The sequence below is a fragment of the Eutrema salsugineum genome, unplaced genomic scaffold (genome assembly GCF_000478725.1).
Source record: "Eutrema salsugineum unplaced genomic scaffold, Eutsalg1_0 scaffold_3, whole genome shotgun sequence".
In the NCBI taxonomy this organism is placed as follows: Eukaryota; Viridiplantae; Streptophyta; class Magnoliopsida; order Brassicales; family Brassicaceae; genus Eutrema; species Eutrema salsugineum.
The window spans coordinates 12,892,088-12,912,247 of record NW_006256756.1 but is presented as its reverse complement, the minus strand read 5'-3'; the positions used below and the strand labels follow the sequence as shown (position 1 = coordinate 12,912,247).

Below are 20,160 nucleotides of genomic sequence, written 5' to 3'. Positions count from 1 at the left end.
GGAGAATTTTGTGAAGCTTGTTCTTGTACTAACATTGTTTTTGAGAAGCTCTTGGCAGATGACTGAAAGAACAAACTCTCTGGCCAAGAAGAAGGCCACTGCACCGAAAGGCAAAGGTTTGGTCTCAGGGTCTTCAAAGCCAAGAGAAAAAGGTCAAGGTGCAAAGACTACCACAAAGCAAGGGAAGTGTGATCCAGCGCCAAAAAGGACAAGACCTGAAGGAAAAGCTTTGGTGGTTGCTTCTGGTTCCAAGAAGAAGGGGAAACAATTGGCTGTGGTATCTGAGAGTGAACATACTGAAAGTGACTCAAGCAGCTCAGCTGGTGGTTCCCAAGGCACCATTGAAGAGGGATCAAAGAAGTTCAAGAAAACTGAACCAGAAACACTTGATTATCTGGCTAAGTTTCAACAGATAGAGATCCAGAAAGGGAGATTCCCTGATTTTGACTTTCTGAAGAAGATTGGCATCTATGAAGATGTCAAGACTTTGCTTGGAAACATGGGTGTTGAGTCACTTTTGGAGAAATGAGAGATCGCTTATGAACAGGAGTCTCAAGAGTTCTTAGCTTCCTTTGAAGCTTTCATTTACTACCCAAGAGATTCAAGAATCATTCAAGGAGATGGGCTTGGACATGTGGAGTTTACTGTGAAAGGGAAGGAGTATTCAGTGTCATTCAGAGAATTGAATGAGATTTTTGGGTTTTCATCACCTAGAAATGAACTTCTCTCCAACTAGGTCAATCTCAGAAAAGATGAGATCCAACTTCTATGGAGATCAATTGCTTCTGGGAAGTACACAGCTGGAACAGCAAAGTCCTCTTGGATAAGGAATCCAGTTCTGAGATATGTACACAAGATTCTCTCTCACAGCTTCTACTTCAAGATTGATGTTGGAAGAGTTCACAAAGGAGATCTGATGCTTCTTGGTGTAGGGCTGAGACCGCTGATGACAACACATGAAGATGGGGAACCCTATGAAGGGTATGAATACCCACTTTGCCTTGCCTCTCAATTAGCAAGGTCTTTGATGTTCTACAAAAAGTGCATGTGGGGTTCTACAAAGTAAGATGCAAAGCTGGCCCATGGATGGGTGGTAACAAAGATCTTGAAAGCCATGGGGTACAGATTCAAGGAGAACAAGGCAGAGTTTGATTTGATTAATGAAGCTCTTTTGTGTAAGATTGGCTTCCTCCAAGGAAGAGTGGGTACCAAGGTAGTATACAACTTCAAGACACTCATCAGTGAGCCAGCCCAAGTTCTCCTGCCCAATCCCTCCATCACCACAGTCCAAGTTAAGAGGAACATTTACTTCTTCTTGCTGAAGGAAGAGCTGTACAATGTCCAAACTGATCCACCAATCCTCACATACAAGCAAGCTTGCAGAGAAGAAGCCTCCAAGGGAAAGAAAGCAACCGCTGAAGATGCTACCACAAGTGCAGCTGGTGCTCAAGATGCTGATCTGCCTCCACCTCAAAAACGTTTTGGTGGAAACAGATACCACTTTGATGATTACAACTGGGAGGAACCAGGCACTTCAGGGTTCAGAGCTCAACAAAAGATTGGTATTCTCCAACAATGGTGCAAGTACCAAGACAAAACCATCCACAAGATGGCCAAATGCATCAAAGAGATGAAGAAGAGGATCAAGAAGCTTGAAAAGCCTTGCAAAGGTGGGGCTCCAGCACCGGTTTCACCAAGGAACAGAGAGGAAGTTGGAGAGAGTTCCATGAACTGCACAGCCCTAGTCACATATGGAACCACTTGGGTGGATCTTGACGACGGGTCTGATGAGGCAAGCCATCATTCTTGGGAGACACCATCCGGCCACACTTCAAACCCCTCCTACTCATTGGGGTCTGACTTCCACAGCTACTAGGTAACACTCAAAATCTTGTAAATAGCATGTAGATTTCCTTTTTCCTTTTGCATTTTACTTGTTTACTTTGTTTTAACTCCTTTCTCATGCTTTTATAACACAAGGGACTGTGTTATTTAAGTGTGGGGGAGGAGTTTCATCCTTTACTAATCAGGTTTTGTCTTTTCTTATTTTACACTTTGAGTCTTGAGTCACATTCTAGTTGCATATTCATGTAGTCTCATCTAAGTGCATAGAAAAAACCAAAAAAATGGAAAAATCTGAAACATTTTCACAAAAAAATGATCATGTAGTTGCATTCTCATTTTTAGGATTGAGTCTAGATTGCATTTGCATGTAGGTTGCATCTTGCAGGGAGTAATGATAGGTTTTCTAGAGAGTACATCACTTTGAGAACTTGAACTGAATATGCCTGTGAATCTTTTTCTGTGCTTGCAAAGTCTGAAACGATTTGAATCTGAGAAGCAAGTTTGAATTGAACTCAACTCTAATTAAGTGAAAACCCTGAACTTGACTTGAAATTATCATTTGGTGCATTGTTTGAATAAGCTTGTGGATACCAATATACATATTTGAGCTAGAATCCTGTTTTTACCATCCTCTTCCTTAGCTCAAATAGCTGAATCTGCATAATAGATCAGTTTTCCTCACCCTGAACCCATCCTTCTTTCAAGCCAATTGTTTGTGTGTGATTGAGAGGCCACCTTCGACCAAACTTAGGTTGAATGGTGAGAACTAGGGGATAGAAAAAGAAATCAGTCTTGGAGTTTTGAGTCAAAAGAAGTGAGCTCTAGTGTTTTGAAAAGAAAGAGTCTAGCCTCTAAGTGAAAAGAAAAGAAGCCAAAGAGCTCAAATGTTTTAAAAAGAAAGAAAAAAAAAGAGGTTAGAGGTTACAAAAGAAAGTGATAAAGAGCTATGGAAAGTTTGAACTCCAAGACTTTTGTATGAAAAAGAGAAGAGAGCCCCCTAGTGAGAGAAGAATGAGTGTGAAAAGTAAGCAAGTGAGGAAACTTTGAGTAGAGTGTGGGGTGGGATGAGTCTTTGCCCTTGTATGCATAGGTTGCCTTTTACCTTTAGCATTCTGCCAAAGTTTGGTCATTCATAGAGAGATCCTTTTGCTGCATTGAACCCACTCAAGGATTGATGAGATCATTCTAGTCTTATAACCTCACCCTTGCCAAACTATGTTTGTTTAAACAATGCATCATTTGATCCACTTGGTAAAAAGCTTAATGAATGTGAAAGAGTTGAGAGAGAGAAGAACTTGTGGAGATTCCTTGTTGAGTTGATATATATCTGAGTATGGCTTTGCATTGCATAATTGAGCATGAACTTGAATTCTCATTGTGATCACTTCTCTCAAAAAGGAAATGTGAACTCCCATGCATTCAACATCTTTCTCTCATTTGCTCTTTTTGCTTGAGGACAAGCAAAGGACAAGTGTGGGGGAGTTGATATGTTCATAATTTTCATCATTTAGGTTGCATAATTCATTCTAAATCATGTTTTATTCCATGCATTTTAGGTCCTTAGGGTTTGTTTTAGAAATTAGGAGATGCATTAGGTCCCAATGAGTCTTTGCATGTTTTGAGTGTTTATCAGGTGTATTTGGAGCTGAAAAGATAGATCCAGGAGGTGGAATGGTGATCAAAGCTTGAAAAAGGGTGAAATGGGGTCTTTGGAGGTTATCGGCCATTCTCGCGGACCAGGAAGGTTTTTATCGGCCATATTCATGTACCGCGGGTAGACTCTATCGGCCAAAACACGTACCGCGAGTGAATTGTATCGGCCAAAATCTCCGGGTGCAGACACGTTTCCGAAATCGCCTGTCCGGGGAACCTTCCGGTCCGATTCAGATGTCGGGTGCTTCATAGAAGCTGGAGAGAATTGGATCACGGTTTCATAGCAAGTGGTATCGTGGAATTCGAACGTGTGAGTAGAGAGTTAAGCTCGTCGGAAGGAACCCCTGTCTCGCTGCTGTTTTGGACCGAGCCGATGAGCTCTGAAGAATGCGAAGGACGGTGCACTTCCAGGCCGATTCAGTTTCCGGGGCCGTCATGAGAATCAGAGACATTTGAGTCTTCTTTCCAGAACGTCCAAGATCATTCAATTCGAATCTATGAGCAGGAAGATACGGTCTCCGGAATGGACACATGTCTAGTCGCCTCTCTCTGTTCGTGTAAATGCACTGCAAAGACGTGCCCTCCAGGAAGCCTTCCACTTCCCAAGCACCAAAGCTTCCTTCACCAAAGTTGAAGAAGAAGAGGATTAAGCCGCAGCAAGACTCGCAAATCACTCCTACATGGGCATGCGGTAAGACAAGACGATCTAAGCCTCACAAAGACAGGTTCTTCATCTACTGCGACTTGGGCATGCTACCTGGGACATACTGGACTAACCCGCAGTAATTCCCACTTTATCCATTAAAGCCGGGTCAGGACCCGGTTTGTTCCGGGCTGACCCGGTTCGTTTTTAGAGAAGTATAAATACTTTTTAGGGTTATTTTTTTAGGGAACTAAGCTTTATTCCCTTTGTCTCTTGCCTCTTTTGTGAAAAAGACTCCACCAAGAAGAGAAATATTGATTTTTGGGCTTTTAATCAAGAGAGTTTAAGAGATCTTTGAGTTTAAAAGCTGCTTTCTTCTTAATCTATCATCTCCATCTCCATTTTTCATCATTAATCATGCCAATCTTCTCAACTTGCAAAGGTTTAAGAGAGATTAGTATGATTAGTGAGTAGTTACCTCAATGAGGTTCTAGATGTGTAGGTTAGGGTGCTAAAGTGTTAGATTAGGAGTGCTTAGGGCTAGATTCATTGATTCACCTCTCTAAACAGCTGTTCTCTATGCTAGATCCTTGCATATCACTTGAGATCTAGATTCTGGGGATTTCATGCACCAAAAGTGTTTGATGAAATTTCTGAATGAGCTGTATTAGAGGTTTAAGCATTTTCTGCATGATGATGTATTGTTATTTGCTTGAATGATCATTAAGGACTGTTTATTAATGCATATTGATTCATATTTCACAAATGGGAATTTGGTTTGAAAATGGATTAGTATAGGGGTTAATACCTTCATGAGAGGATTAACCTCGATTAGAGGTCTTAATCATTTGGATCATGTCTCATCATTGTCATTAGCATTTCTAGTTTAGCACCAAAGCACCCTAACCAACTATCATGTCTAGAATCTCATGCCTCCATCATATCATATTCACATCATTTGTCATTGTTTAGTTCTTGTTTAATCATTTCATTAGTCTTTAATCCTGTTTAAGTTTGTAGTTGTCTTTAGATAATCAAAACCACTCTTGTTTGGTTGAATTAAGAACTTGATCACTTAGTTTAGTGTCTAACACCACATCTGGATTGATAAACCTCTTTGTGCTACTTTGACAAGGGGATTGATAGCCCTGAGACCTTAAAAATTCTTGTCTATCAGAAACTCTCTCGAGGTGACCGTAAATCTGCACTTCGCCGGGTTTAGTTTCATGTTGTGTTTGTTCAACTGCTCGAATCATTCTCGTAGATGCGCGATATGGTCTTTCTCTTCGAGTGATTTGACTAACATATCGTCGATGTATACCTCCATGGTTTTTCCGAGCTGATCCGCGAACATTTTATTGACGAGTCGTTGATATGTTGCTCCTGCGTTCTTGAGCCCAAACGGCATGACTTTGTAGCAATATATCCCGCGATCAGTTATGAATGCCGTTTTTTCTTGATCATCAGGATGCATCAGGATTTAGTTGTAGCCGGAGAAAGCGTCCATAAATGTTAACAGCCTATTTCCTGCAGTGGCCTCGACAAGCCGGTCGATGTGGCGGCAGCGGGCACTGTCTTTTGGGCACGCCTTGTTGAGGTCAGTGAAATCTACGCAGACCCGCCACTTGCCGTTCTTCTTCTTCACAACCACTGGATTCGCAAGCCAGTCTAGATATTTAGCCTCGGCGATTGATCCTACTTTGAGCAATCTCTCTACTTCGTCGTTAACTGCTTTAGCTCGTTCGGGTCCGAGCTTCCTTCTTTTTTGCTTGATTGGTTTGAAGGTTGGGTCCACGTTCAGCTCGTGACAGGTAACGTCAATGCTTATGCCCGGCATATCTTCCATTGTCCAGGCGAAAGTGTTGATCTTCTCTTTGAGGAGGGAAAGAAGTTTGCTTCTCAGAGGTTATCTAGTTTTGCTCCAATTTCGACGAATCGTTCTGGACCCGCTTCGTCTATGCACACCGATTCCACCGCATCACATACCGGCTCGGCGCGCGTTTCGCGGCTCTCCGCGATCTATAATTGCTATAAGAGTTTTGAGAGGTCGTTACAGGCTCTCGGTCCGTCTTCATCTTTTTGCGATCTATATCTGCTCGTGCGTCGGTGACGGGGTTCCTCAGCTTGTGCTCCGCTAAGCAGCACATTCGCGACTCCTTCTGATTTCCCCAGATTGTTTTGATCCCTGCTGTTGTCGGGAATTTGAGGCAGAGGTGATAGGTGGAAGGGACCGCCCTCATCGTGTTGATCCATGGAGTTCCCATAATCACATTGTAGATTGCTGGGTGATCGGTGACGCAGAATTCGACGATCCTAGTGACTCCGCCAGCTACCACTGGGAGCCTAATTGTTCCCATAGTCATCGTTGTTTCTCCTGAAAATCTGGTTAGAGGTTTGGGATCGCCGTCACCTTGGAGAGATCGATTCCCATCCTTCTGAGTGTCTCCCTGAAAATGACGTCTACTGAGCTCCCAATCGATGAGCACCCTCGCTACATCGTGATCTCTGATCGTCAATTTGATCACCAGTGGATCGTTTTGTGGTCTATCGATTCCTGCCATTTCCTCCTCGGCGAAGGAGATCACTGTATTCGGGATATCGGTCGGTTCTGTCCAATTTTCCTTCGCTTCGGCTCGGCGCTGATAAGCTTTGATGGAGGACACCGTGTCTTGGTAATATTGAGATCCACCCATGATCATGTTGATCCTTTGCCTCGGCTCGGGTCGCTCTTCGGGTTCGCCTCTCCTGTCGCGCTTGGTGTTATCGCCCCGTCGGGGAGGATTTGTGGGTTCTGCCGCGCCGCTCGGCTCGGCTCCTTCTTTTGGTTCATTAGGGACGAGGTCTTTAAGATTAAACGCGTTCTGGAGCTCTCCCGCCGCCATCTTAGCTGCGAGTTTTGCTCCTAGAGTTCGGCATTGTGTCGTTGAATGCCCGTAGGTCTGGTGATACTCGCAGAATGCCTTTTCGTCGTAGTTGGTGGGCTTTCTTACCCAAGTGTTGTTGCGCGACTCTCCTCTTCCGCGTCCAGTGCCTACTTGGTAGTTATGGACGCCTCCGCTTCTAGGTTCGTCCGAGCTCTGCGTTGTTGCATTGTTTGATGCATTGCCTTTCTTCGAGGGGCGCGTCAAAATTGAGCTTCGGATCGCTGCTTTCGTTGCTTCGTACTGCTCGTCCAGATTCTTCATCTCTTCCTCATTTACGACAAAGTCTGATGACCGATGCAAGGCATCTTGAATCGTTTGTTGCGTGTTGAGTGACATTTCCCGTCGGAATTCGGATTTGTACCACAAAGACCGTTTCAGAGCTTCGAGTGCAGCTTTGTCGCTTATTCCCTTTATTTTGGATACGACCGCCTTGAACCTTGCCATGTAATCCCGAAGCGGTTCGTTCGGTCCTTGGGATAGCGTCCACAAGTCGGCATCAGACATTCCTCTATCCATAAACATCGAGTATTGTTTAAGGAACAAGGCGGATAGCTGTTGAAAACTGCCGATCGAATTGCGCTCCTGCCTCGAAAACCACTCGAGCGCGGCTCCCTTGAGATGTTCCACGAAGAGCAAGCAATATCCGGCATCTACTTCCCGCTCGGTCAGTTTGGCAGCGTTCTTTGTGAAAGCTCTTCCCATTGCTATCCGAAACGCTGTGATGTGTGCTTTCGGATCGGTCGTTCCTTCGTAGAACGGTATTCTCACCTTCCTGGGCTTGGGAATCCTAGCCTCCGTGATTCTCGCCGTGAATGGTGTTCTCTGGGTTTCTTCAAGCATCCGATCGATCTCGGGAGCAGCACTTGTCGCGTTATGCACTTGAGACTTCATGGCGCGTATCTCGGCTACTGTCCGTGCCATTGAGGCTCGCAGCTCTTTGATTTCGAGGGTTTGCGCGTGAGTCATTCCCTTTGATTGGGGAGTCGCTCCCGCTCTTCTCTCCTCGGCTCGTCTTCGCGTTCTGCCTGCTCGATCCAATGGAGGTTTTCTTCTTCTTCAGTCGGGTTGTCGCCGCGAGCCGGATCGGTGATTTCGTCAGTCCGGACGCCGTTTAGTGCCGAGGCGAGCTCTTCTTGGCTTATTCGCTGAGCCGAGTCATTTTGTTGCAAGTTCGTGGTTCCATCATTCTGTTGGGCATCCACGTCGATCACGTCATTCTCCTCTTCGCCGGCTCGTCGCCTTGAGTTCCAACGGAGTGGAGGCGGCTCGGTCATGTTGACTCAGGTTACCGCGGGAGTCTGTTCGCCGAGGGGACAAAACATTGGTGGAGCCAAGGGGGCGAAAAAAACCGAAAATAGGAAAGGAAAGAAAACAAAAGCCTTAGAGAGTCTAGAGAGGTCGAATTTTAAGTCCAAAGGGAATTAGAGTTCTATTTTATGGAGTTTTGGAGATAATTTTCTGATGCCCGGAAAGAATTTAAGTCTGGGGGAGTAGATGTTCACAACAAAGGATAAAAGACTATGCAACAACATTGGACAAGAAGAAGAGACTGAAAATTGCGGTCATCAACAGGTCCTTATCTCTCTTGCGGTTATGCATATTATCTTGCATCCTCCAGATTCATCAGGTAATCCAAAACACTTTAACTCCACCACTTAAACAGCCTTTTAATGCCAAACACCGTTTACCCTTGATGATGTCTTTAATGAGTATTCACTATAGCACTTAATGAATGTAGAGAGCTAGTTGACTGGAATCAAGATTTAGATTGTTTAAGTTCTGCATGAAGGAAAAAGCGGACTAATATCTTTTGTGTCTTGGTGAGAATTTTCTAGACTAAGTTGTGGATTGATGCACGATCTATGGTCCTAGTTTAGGAATTCATGTCTCTGAGATTCGTGTATTTCCTATTTTTGTTTTCACTTAACCAGTTTAGACTTTTGCTTTGTTTGGGGACAAACAAAGATTTAAGTCTGGGGGAGTTGATAACACCGTATTTTGACCACTTTATGGATCTATTTGAAATACCTTTTCTATGTTTTTTATTGCTTTTAAGTACTTTTATTATTTTTTCTTGTATTTGTAGTCTCAAGACTCTTTTCAGGAAATTTATGAAAAATCTTAACAAAATGGATAAAGACCAGATTTTCAGCTCAGAGTCAAACCGTCAGAAGTTCACCCCCGATTGAAGACCTTTTCACCGTCTGATCTAGATCAAAATTGGAGATCTCAAAGATGAAACTATCAGCTTTCCACTTTACAGCTTGGCAATCCAACGGTTCAATCAAAAGTTACCCAAAGAGCAATATTACACTTTGGCTCCATTTGAGTCTTGATCACGTCCCATATTAGCAAAGATCAAGTGTGCACCAAAAGAAATCTTGTTGCACATTGAACTTTTTTGGTTGATGTTTTGATGAAGTGTGAAGGGTGGACCTTCTTCTAGGACGTTTTCAGGGACCTTTGTAGCTCATCCAGGATAAAAAAAACTGGTCTATCTCCACTGCTTATGATCAGGAACCGAGAGTTCCTTCTAGAAATCCCAAAGATCAAAGATTTCTTTGCATCTTTTCTCATCTCCACTTGAAGAGATATACTGGATGTGAAACCTAATGAAGCTTCACAAGAAAGGTCTTTATTGTGAATATTAATCATAGATGAATCAGTTTTAGAATTACATGTTTCCTCGGCAAGCTTTTGCATTTGAATCACATCAGATTTGATATCACAAAGAGAATCATGAACTTCTATTCCTTGCTCTTCTTCAGGAACTTCAATCAGCGACTTCACTATAAGTGTATCATCCTTCATGAGATTTTTCTCACACTCAAATTTGTGAGGAGTTGAGGCAGAGGAAGGTTTTGGCTCGTCAAGAAAAAGAGGAATTTGATCCTCTTTCTCTACTTCGAGGCACTCGAATGGTTTGGTAGTGATGAGGTCATTGCTGGGAACAGAAACAGGTTCTTTTCTTCCTTGGTGACTGGATTCGATGATAGAAGAATTAGGATCCAAGAGATTTTAATTGGACATGGTCTTCATAACAAATTTGAAGGAATCGTTTTACCGCCTCTCGTTCTTCAGTAGAGTAAATGATTTTTGAATTATAGGTAAGAAGATGCTTGTACCACTCACTGCCTCTCTCTACGTGCCTGGAACACTTGATGAAGCTGATAAGGTTCTAGTTGATATTGGCACTGGTTACTTCATCGAGGTATATGGGGTGAGAAGGTTGATGATTCACCAACTTCATCTCGATAGTGATGGTTCGGATGAGAGTTACAATCCATATCGTCTGATTCATTGTAGGCGTATGAATGAGAGTATTGAGCAACACCGGGTAATAAAACCCTCGCCCAATGATCTCATCTTCCTCCTAAGATGAATACATGTTCCAGAAACCTGAAACAAATAAAAACAAAACGAAATTTTAAAAGAAAAAGGTGTCTAAGAGTCGGGTTTACTAACCTATGAAGTTTGGCAGAAACAAGAACGATGCTCTCCCCGGCAACGGCGCCAAAAATTTGATGCGAGCAAGGGTTGGTGTCGCAAAAGAAGTTTTAAATTTATAAATCCTAGTGTCTGCAAGTGCACAGCCGTGCATTGTAGTACTTAGGGTGTCGATCCACAGGGAGAGTTGTCTTTTCTGCAAAAACTTCAAACTGGATTAGTAATCGAAGTCAAAGACCAATGGGGTTTATTGTGGGGTTTTGGTGTCTTGATTTCTACTAAGGTAAACAAGAAATAAAAATAGATCAAAACAAAGATGAAAAACGTGCTGGGTATTAGGGTTCATCTCTCGGGTTCATGATCTATGACACAAGAAATCTAGGTAAGGATTTTCTATGATTCTGAATCTAGGATAGATACTTGTAAGATTAGACAATTCTCGTCACCCTAATCATCTAATCACTTATCCTTGGCAATTAACTCTCGCTCTCATGCCAAAATAAGATAATGCATTTCAGATCGGAATCCATCTCGGCTTACGTATCCTCTGTAGGTAGCTTTCGTCTCCTACGCTGGTGACGTCCATAAGATCTAGTTCAGGCAACCCAGTTACACCACTCTCGCAGCTCAGATTTAACCTAGGATCGGACACTGGTTAGCTACTTCAGCATTACAGCATTGAGATTTGGATGAATGGAAGAATCATTTAAAATTAAAATCCTTTAACCTAAAAAAACCTAGATGTCATCGGTCATGGGGTCCCTTTCGATTGCCCTCTTTACCCAACAAGGTATTTACTCAGACATGGCTGAGCTTGACAACATCATCATTGGTTTTCTAAATAGAAAAGCAGTAAAGTAAAAGAGATTGTATAAACTGAATAGATAGACGAAAAGAAACAGCAAAGGTTCAAGAGAAGAATCTCTGTCTCCCTAATCTAAACCTAAGATACAAAAGTTGGGTGCCCCCCTATCAAGGAGAATGGAGCACACACGAAATTAGGTCTTCTAAAATACATATTTATAGGTCTCCAAATCTTTCTGGTCGTCTTTAGGGCTTTCTTTGAAGAGAGAATGAGTTGGGCTTGAAAACAGGCCTTTGGGCCGAAAATAGGCTTGTCGCAGAATTGGGCTCTCCAAAGCTGGTAAATGTAGGTTCACAGTGTATGGAGGCTCTGAGGCGTGGCCAGGATATTTTTCACCGCGGTCACGAGCTCCTGGACCGCGGTGGTTGGTATATGATGCCCAAACTTCATTCTTCCTCTTACTTATTTCGCGAAACTGCAGAAAATGTTTTCAGTAAATTCGAAATAATTTGTGATCCAACCGTTGGATTGCATCCAATATAATTGAATTAGAAAGCTGGTTGTCTCTTTTATCTTGAGTCCGAATTTGAGCTTTATCAGACGGTTAGAAGGTCTTCATCGGTTGTGAAACTTCTAATGGTCCAAAATTGGCCAAAAGTGGATTTTTCTCCAGTGTGCAATGTTTTTGCCTAAGTAACCTGAAAAGTCTTTTAAAACTCCAAAACATGGAAAACACTTATAAAACCTTTAAAACAGATTGAAAACACCTGCATAAGATACTGAAAGTGATCCATAAATATGTCAAAATTAGGTGTTATCAAGTAGGAACAAATCTTTTGCACATCATAGCTTTTATCTTGGTCCATGTCTTTATAGGATGCATGACTGTCTTGGCTGTAGTAGTTTGCGGCCTCTTCATCTCTATTTTGGACTTGTGGATCTCTATCTCTCCTAAGAGTTCTCTCACATGCTCTCATGGACCGATTATCACTCAAAATAGGCTCTTCATTTGGTTACAACTCCTGCCACAATGCTTCTAATCTAGTAGTGAACACTTGTTCCAACCAAGCCATCATAGACTCCATTAAAAGCGTGTTGTTTCTTTGATGAACGGCTTCATCATCAGACATGATTCCTGAAATCCAAGCACAGAATAGATCACCAGCAACAAGTTTTCGAATCGATCAAAATGCAAAAGTGACTCTTCCTGTGCCTCACGAAAACAAAAACCCTAGAATCTGATTGGTTTGTTTTCAAACATAAACATATATGGCTGATGATGAGATCAAGTGATAGAAGTTTAAAATAAAAAATGATTACAGATGATTTTAGAGACATAACAGACGAAGAACACTAGATCTTTGCAAAAATAATGCAAATTAACACTGATCTAGCATAAACAACTAAGGAAAATATATATGAATCATTTTTTATGGAGTTTTCTGATAGATCTATACTCGTAAATGACAACAATGATTAAAACACCAAAAGGATAGAAACAACTTGATGGATAGTAGATTCAATGAGAAGAATGTTGCCCTGATACCACTTAATATCATGTTGGTGAAGATCTTCCCCTGATCTGCACTCTAATGACTGGATCGAAACTTGGATAAGCCTTGCAAGCTATGGAATCGCTTCAAGTGATGTGGATTCGGATGGTCACACAGGCTGTGGAAGGCCTTTGATTCACTGTCCTATCTTTCTAAGGATATTACGCACAGAGAAGAATCGGAAACTTGATGGTTATTACACACCAACAAGCAATGATCTTAACTTATAAAGAAGTTTTTGATAAAAAAAGATAAGATAATTTCTATAAATGAGATACAAGAGAATATAAAGAAGATTAAAGTCGGCCAAGACATCAAACATTCTCGGAAATAACTATTGACTAATTTTGAATTTGAAAGTTTAAACTTCTTCTTCTCTTCTTCTATTGGTCGAGACTTGGATTGCAGATGTTAGGGTTTTATAAATACAAAAATTCTTATGCAACCTCCAACCCTAGCAGCATCACAAGCCCAGTTACCCGTCCAAGCCAAAGATCGAACTACACAGCCCAGCTCAAAAACGACCACCATTGCTTGTCGTGGTATCTTAGTGTTTCATATCCAAGGGATCTACCGGAATATCCAAGAAGACGTTAAAAATGAGGAAAGAGAATAGAAGATGAAGTTAACATATTATGAGAAAAAATTTCAGGAAAAAAATTTGTAAAAACTACTAAAAACAAGGCTACTGCCATTTAGGTCTTTATTCTAGGGTGGTCTCTTTTTTATGAGGCTAAAACAAGTATATACAGTCCCAAAATCGACTACGGTTTCACTAAACTGAAATAGGAAGTTTTAGGTTTCATAGAGGCACAAAATCAACTAAGCTTTTGGACCGACGACTTCCTAGCCTGGGCTTGCACCTCATTCCAGCATTTCTCCATTTTGCAAGTCAGATGGACATGTCTTCGTTAAAATTTGATGTATCTTCCCAACCACTACTCCAGATTACTCCAATATGAGAGATGATTCTTCATATAGATCTTGGCACCAAATGCTATATTGATCCATGAGCAAGAAGGCATCCAACGATTGGAAACCTTTGGTACTGAAGTGCAGTCCTATTGAGAAAATATACCTTTGATGCGAGCTAGGGTTGGTGTCGCAAGAAAAGTTTTAAATTTGTAAACCCTAATGTCTGCAAGTGCAAAGCCATGTGTTGTAGTACTTAGGGTGTCGATCTACAGAGAGAGATGTCTTTTCTGCAAAAAAACTTCAAAATAGATTAGTAATCAAAGTCAAAGACCAATGGGGGTTTTTGTTCGGTTTTGGTGTCACGAGTTCTACTAAGCTAACAAGAAATAAAAATAAAAGCAATGGAGGAGAACAACAAATGAAAAACGTGTAAAGTATTAGGGTTTCTGTAGGGTTCATGATCTATGACACAAGAAATCTAGGTAAGGATTTTCTATGATTCTGAAAGTAGGATAGACACTTATAAGATTAGCCAACTCTCTTCACCCTAATCATCTAATCACTTAAACTCGGAAATTAACTCTCGCTCTAATGCCAGAATAAGATCATGTATTTCAGATCAGAATCCATATCGGCTTACGTAACCTCCGTAGGTAGCTTTCGTCTCCTACGACGGGGACGTTCATAAGAACCAGTTCAGGTAACTCAGATACAACACTCTCGTGGCTCAGATTTAACCTTGGATCGGACACTGGTTAGCTACTCCGGCGTACCGCTTTGAGTATAGTCTGAATGGGACAATCATTTACAATCGAAATCCCTTAAGCTAAAACACCTAGATGTCATCAATCATGGGATCCCTTTGATGGCCCTCTTACCCAACAAGGTAACTACTCAGACATGGCTGAGCTTGACAATATCATCATTGGTTTTGAAATAGAAAATCAGTAAAGTAAAAGAGATTTCATAAGCTGAATAGATAGATGGAAAGAAATAACAAAGGTTCAAGAGAAGAATCTCTATTTCCCTAATCTAAACCTAAGAAACAAAAGTTGGCTGCCTCCCTAACAAGGGGAAAGGAGCACACACGAATTAGTTCTTCTGAAATACATATTTATAGGTCTCCAAGTCTTTCTGGTCGTCCTTAGGATATTCTTTGAAGAAAGAATGAGTTGGGCTTGAGAACGGACCATTAGGCCGAAAATGGGCTTGTCGCGTAATAGGGCTCTCCAAGGCTGATAAATGTGTGTCCACCGCGGTTGGAGGGCTCTGAGGTGCGGCCAGGATAGTGTTCACCGTGGCCACGAGCTTCTGGACCGCGGTGGTTGGCTTGTGATGTCCAATCTTCATTTCTTGTCTTGCTTCTTTTGCGAGACTGCAGAACATGTTTTTAGTAAATTAGAAATAACTTATGTTTAACCGTTGGATTGTGTCCAATCCAGTTTAATTAGACAGCTGGCTGTCTCTTCTATCTTGTGACCAAATTTGAGCTTGGTCAGATGGTGATAAGATCTTCATCGGATGTGAAACTTCTGACGGTCCGAAATTGGCCAAAAGTAGATTTTTCTCCAATTCAGATTTTTTTTGCCTAAGTAACCTGCAAAGAGTCTTGAAACTATAAATATAGGAAAACCATGATAAAAGCACTTGAAACTAGTTAAAACATTTGAAATAGCATAAGAAACACTAATGAGAATGGGTACAAATATGGTGTTATCAACTCTCCCAGACTTAAACTTTGTTTGTCCTCAAACAAAACAAGATCCAAGTTTGGAAAAGTATATTTAACAGAAATCATAGGGAACTCAAAATCATCAGAAACCATACTCCTAGACCATTAGTAAGCACATTGTATCAATTAAGGGTAGCGTAGAAAATTCTCACCAAAATACTATCATAATTAGTCCGTTAATCCGTCATGCGAAAATCTACACACTTATACTTAACTTCCAGTCAACTATCTTTTAACATTCATTAAAGGTTTCAGTGGTTCTCATTAAAAGAATATTAAACAACGCATTCAAGGCTAGGTATTTAAAGGGCTGTTTTTTGGTGAGGCTTGATATGTTTAGGGTTGCCTTTTTCTGGAGAGACAAGATATTATGCAAAATAGCAAGAGAGGATTGAGGCTGACCGCGGCCACAGTTTCCAGTCGCATTCTTCTTTCCTTAAGATTTCTGATCTCTTTTCTTTAGGTTCTCCTCATAAGTCCCCCAGACGTAGATTTTTGTCTAGGTTGTGAAATCCATAACTCCATAGATGAATCCTTGTAGCCTTTGCTCCAAATAAATTTAGCTATCCTACACTCTTTTAGGCTGTTGGTTTCCTTTCCTTTCATTTTTTTCTCTTTTTTGATTTTTTTTTATAGAAAGGGGAAATCGCCTTTAGATGTAGAGTTTTAGGGGGCACGAAATTTACATTTATGAATGAGCTTTTTGAGGTAACATAAGGCTTGATAGTATTTATGATACTCCTTGTTCCCAATTTCCTTCAGTCTTTCTCTTGAGTGACTGAAAACTATGTTGTTCCTCCCACTCCGGCGTTTTTGCACATATCTGTCGAAATAAGCTAGAGAGAAAATGCATGAGGTTCGAAATGATGAATTGGGTAAAGGGTATGGTACCAGCTAAAGATGAACTGGCCATTTAGGACAACAAAGAGTGGTAAAATAACGTAAAGATGTCCTAAATGTATATCATGATGCCTTCCTAAAACCAATGATGAGAAAATTAGATGTCAATATTAAGTTCAAGTAGAATGAGCTAGTATATCCTGTCAGAAAGAATCTTCATAGATAGAAGTCCACTGGTGGGATTTCGTAGTGCAAGTACTCTAGCTACCGCCTAGTCTAGTATTAAACTTTAAAAGAGCTTCCCTAGAGAGATGATGTAGAAGCAAACAGGTTGTTTATCATTGATTGATAGACAAGACTTTTTAAGGTCTCAGGGCTATCAATCCCCTTGTCAATGTAGCACAAAGAGGTTTATCAATCCAGATGTGGTGTTAGACACTAAGCTATATGATCAAGTTCTTAATTCAAGCAAACAAGAGTGGGTTTTGATTAATCTAGAGAAAACTATAAACATAAACAGGATTAAAGACTAATGACAATGACAAATGATATGATGTGAATATGATATGATGGAGGCATGAGATTCTAGACATGATAGTTGGTCAGGGTGCTTTGGTGTTAAACTAGAGATGCTGATGACAATGATGAGACATGATTCAAGTGATTAAAAACTCTAATCTAGGTTAATCCTCTCATGAAGGTATTAACCCCTATACTAATCCATTTTCAAACCAAATTCCCATTTGTGAAATATGAACCAATATGCATTAATAAACAGTTCTCAATGATCATTCAAGCATTTAACAAATCATTCCCATGATGAAAAATTACTTAAACCTCTAACACAACTCTTTCAGGAATTTCATCAAACACTTTTGGTGCATGAAATTCCCAGAATCTAAATCTCAAGTGATTATCAAGGATCTAGCATAGAGAACAGTTGTTTAGAGAAATGAATCAATGAATCTAGCCCTAAGCACTCCTAATCTAACACTTTAGCACCCTAACCTACACATCTAGAACCTCATTAAGGTGACTACTCACTAATCATACTAATCTCTCTTAAACCTTTGCAAGTTGAGAAGATTAGCATGATTAATGATGAGAAATGGAGATGGAGATGATAGATTCAAAAGAAAACAGCTTTAAACACCCAGATCTCTTTAAACTCTCTTGATTAAACACTCAAATATAGATATTTCTCTTCTTAATGGAGTCTTTTTCACAAAAGAGGCAAGAGACAAAGGGAATAAAACTTAATTCTCTCCCAAAAAACCCTAAAAAGTATTTATACTTCCTTAAAAACGAACCGGGTCAGCCCGGAACAAACCGGGTCCTGACCTGGCTTTAATGGATAAAGTGGGAATTACTGCGGGTTGGTCCAGTATTTCCCAGGTCGCACACCTAAGTCGCAGTAGATGAAGACTTGTCTTGTGAAGCCTGAATCGCCTTGTCTTAGCCGCACGCCTAAGTAGGAGTGTTTTGCGAGTGTTGCTGCGGCTTGGTCTCCTTCCTCTCCAACTCGCAGGGCTAAGGCGGTTTCTGGGGAATGTACAAACTGTGCGGGTTGGTCTCTATTGCACCTAGGTCGCAGGCTCAAGTCGGAGTGATTTACGAGTGATCGTGCGGCATAATTCCAGGCGCGGCTAACTCGCATGCCTAAGTCGCACGATTGTGGACTTAGCATTTCTCTTGCTCTTGAGCTTCAAACCTCTTCCAGTGATAGTTTACCCGCACATATCAACTCGCAGCATCAGCATTCAGGCGTTCATCTTCAGGCCTGCGGGTTAACCAAGTCGCAAGACCATCTCGCAGCATCCAGAGCAGCTTAGACCACTTCGCATTCCGGAGAGTGTAACTCCTATGAGACTAGTCCGAATTGAATGATTTCGGTTGCAGAAGACAGAGGACTCATTTATCTCCAACTTTGGTGAAGGAAGCTTCGGTGCTTGGGGAGTGTAATGCTTCCTGGAGGGCACATCTTTGCAGTGCATGTACACGACCAGAGAGAGGCGTCTAGACATGTGTCCATTCCGGAGACCGTATCTTTCTGCTCATAGATCCGAATTGAATGCTCTTGGACGTTCTGGAAAGAAGACTCAAATGTCTCTGGTTCTAATGAAGGACCCGGAAACTAAATCGGCCTGGAAGTGCGCCGTCCTTCGCATCCTTTAGGACTGATCTGCTCGGTCCGGAATACCTGCGAGACTGGGGTTCCTTCCGACAAGCTTATCTCTCTGCTCACGCGTCCGAATTCCACGATTCCACTTGCTAAGAGACCGTGATGCAATGATCTCCAACTTCTATGAAGCACCCGCCGTCTGAATCGGACCGGAAGGCTCCCCGGACAGGCGATTTCTGAGACACGTTCACACCCGGAGATTTTGGCCGATACACTTCATTCGCGGTACATGAAAATGGCCGGTAAAGCTTCCCGCGGTACATGGAAATGGCCGGTAAAACCTTCCTGGCCAGCGAGAATGGCCGATAACTTCCCAGGACCCAATTTTTCCACTTTTTCAAGCTTTGCTCACCATTCCACCTCCTGGATTCATCTTTTCAGCTCCATATTCACCTGATAGACACACAAAACATGCAATAGACTCATTGGGACCTAATGCATCTCCTAAGTTCTAAAACAAACCCTAAGGACCTAAAATGCATGAAATAAAACATGATTTGGAATGATTTATGCAACCTAAATGATGCAAATTATGAACATATCAACTCCCCCACACTTGTCCTTTGCTTGTCCTCAAGCAAAAAGAGAGCAAATGAGAGAAAGAGGTTTTATGCAATGGGAGTTCACATTTTCTTTTTGAGAGAAGTGATCACAATGAGAACTCAAGTTCATGCTCAATTATGCAATGCAAAGTCATACTCAGATATATATCAACTCAGCAAGGAATCTCCACAAGTTCTTCTCTCTCTCAACTCTTTCACATTCATTAACCTTTTATCAGGTGGATCTCATGATGCAAGGTTTAAACAAGCTGGCTTGGCTAGGGAGAGGCTATGAGATTAAAATGATCTCATCAGTGTTCAAGTGGGTTAAATGCAGCAAAGGGATCTCTCTATGAATGATCAAACTTTGGCAGAATGCTAAAGGTAAAAAGCAACCTATGCATACAAGGGAAAAGACTCATCACACCCCACCCTCTACTCAAAGCTTCCTCACTTGCTCAAAAATCCTCACTTTTCACTCTCATTTTCCTCTCACTAGGGGATTTACTTTTCACTTTTCCTCTCAAGTCTTGGAACTCAAACTTTACACAGCTCTTTTTCTTTTACAACTTCTAGCCTCTTCTTTCTTTCTTAACAAAACATTTGAGCCTTTGGCTTCTTTTCTTCCTTTTTAACTTAGAGGCTAGACTCTTTCTTTTCAACAGACCAGAGCTCACTTTCTCAAAACACCAAGACTGATTTCTTTTTCTTTCATTCCCCTAGCTATTTTCACTCTCTCTTTTCCACTCATCTCACCTTTTTCCACTCAACAAAAGGTCTTTTCCCCCACACTTATTCCTCGCCAAAACTCTCAATTCCTTGATGTTGGAACACAGCACTCAATGAGACCTGCCCTTGTCGCTCTAAACCTAACACTTTCTGCTAAGTTTGATCCAAGGTGGCCTTTCAATTCACACACAAACATTGGCTTAAAATAAGGATGGGTTCAAGGTATGGGAACTGATCCATGATTGGGATTCAGCTACTTGAGCTAAGGAAAAGAGTGGTAAAAACAGTGGTTCTAGCTCAAGTATGTATATTGGTATCCACAAGCTTTTTCAAACAATGCATCACAAGAT

General features: G+C 41.5%; 1 protein-coding gene across 1 annotated transcript; it reads right to left on the bottom strand.

Annotated features, from left to right (window-relative positions):
* Positions 1 to 6,096: 6,096 nt before the first annotated feature.
* On the bottom strand, positions 6,097 to 8,031 carry LOC112085434. The gene has a single exon (XM_024154648.1). The coding sequence runs from the start codon at positions 8,029 to 8,031 to the stop codon at positions 6,097 to 6,099; it is 1,935 nt and encodes a 644-aa protein (XP_024010416.1).
* Between the last annotated feature and the right edge of the window lie 12,129 nt (positions 8,032 to 20,160).

Excerpts from the sequence above, each read along its gene's own strand:
- LOC112085434 (XM_024154648.1), bottom strand. The coding sequence starts at position 8,031 with ATGACTCACGCGCAAACCCTCGAAATCAAAGAGCTGCGAGCCTCAATG.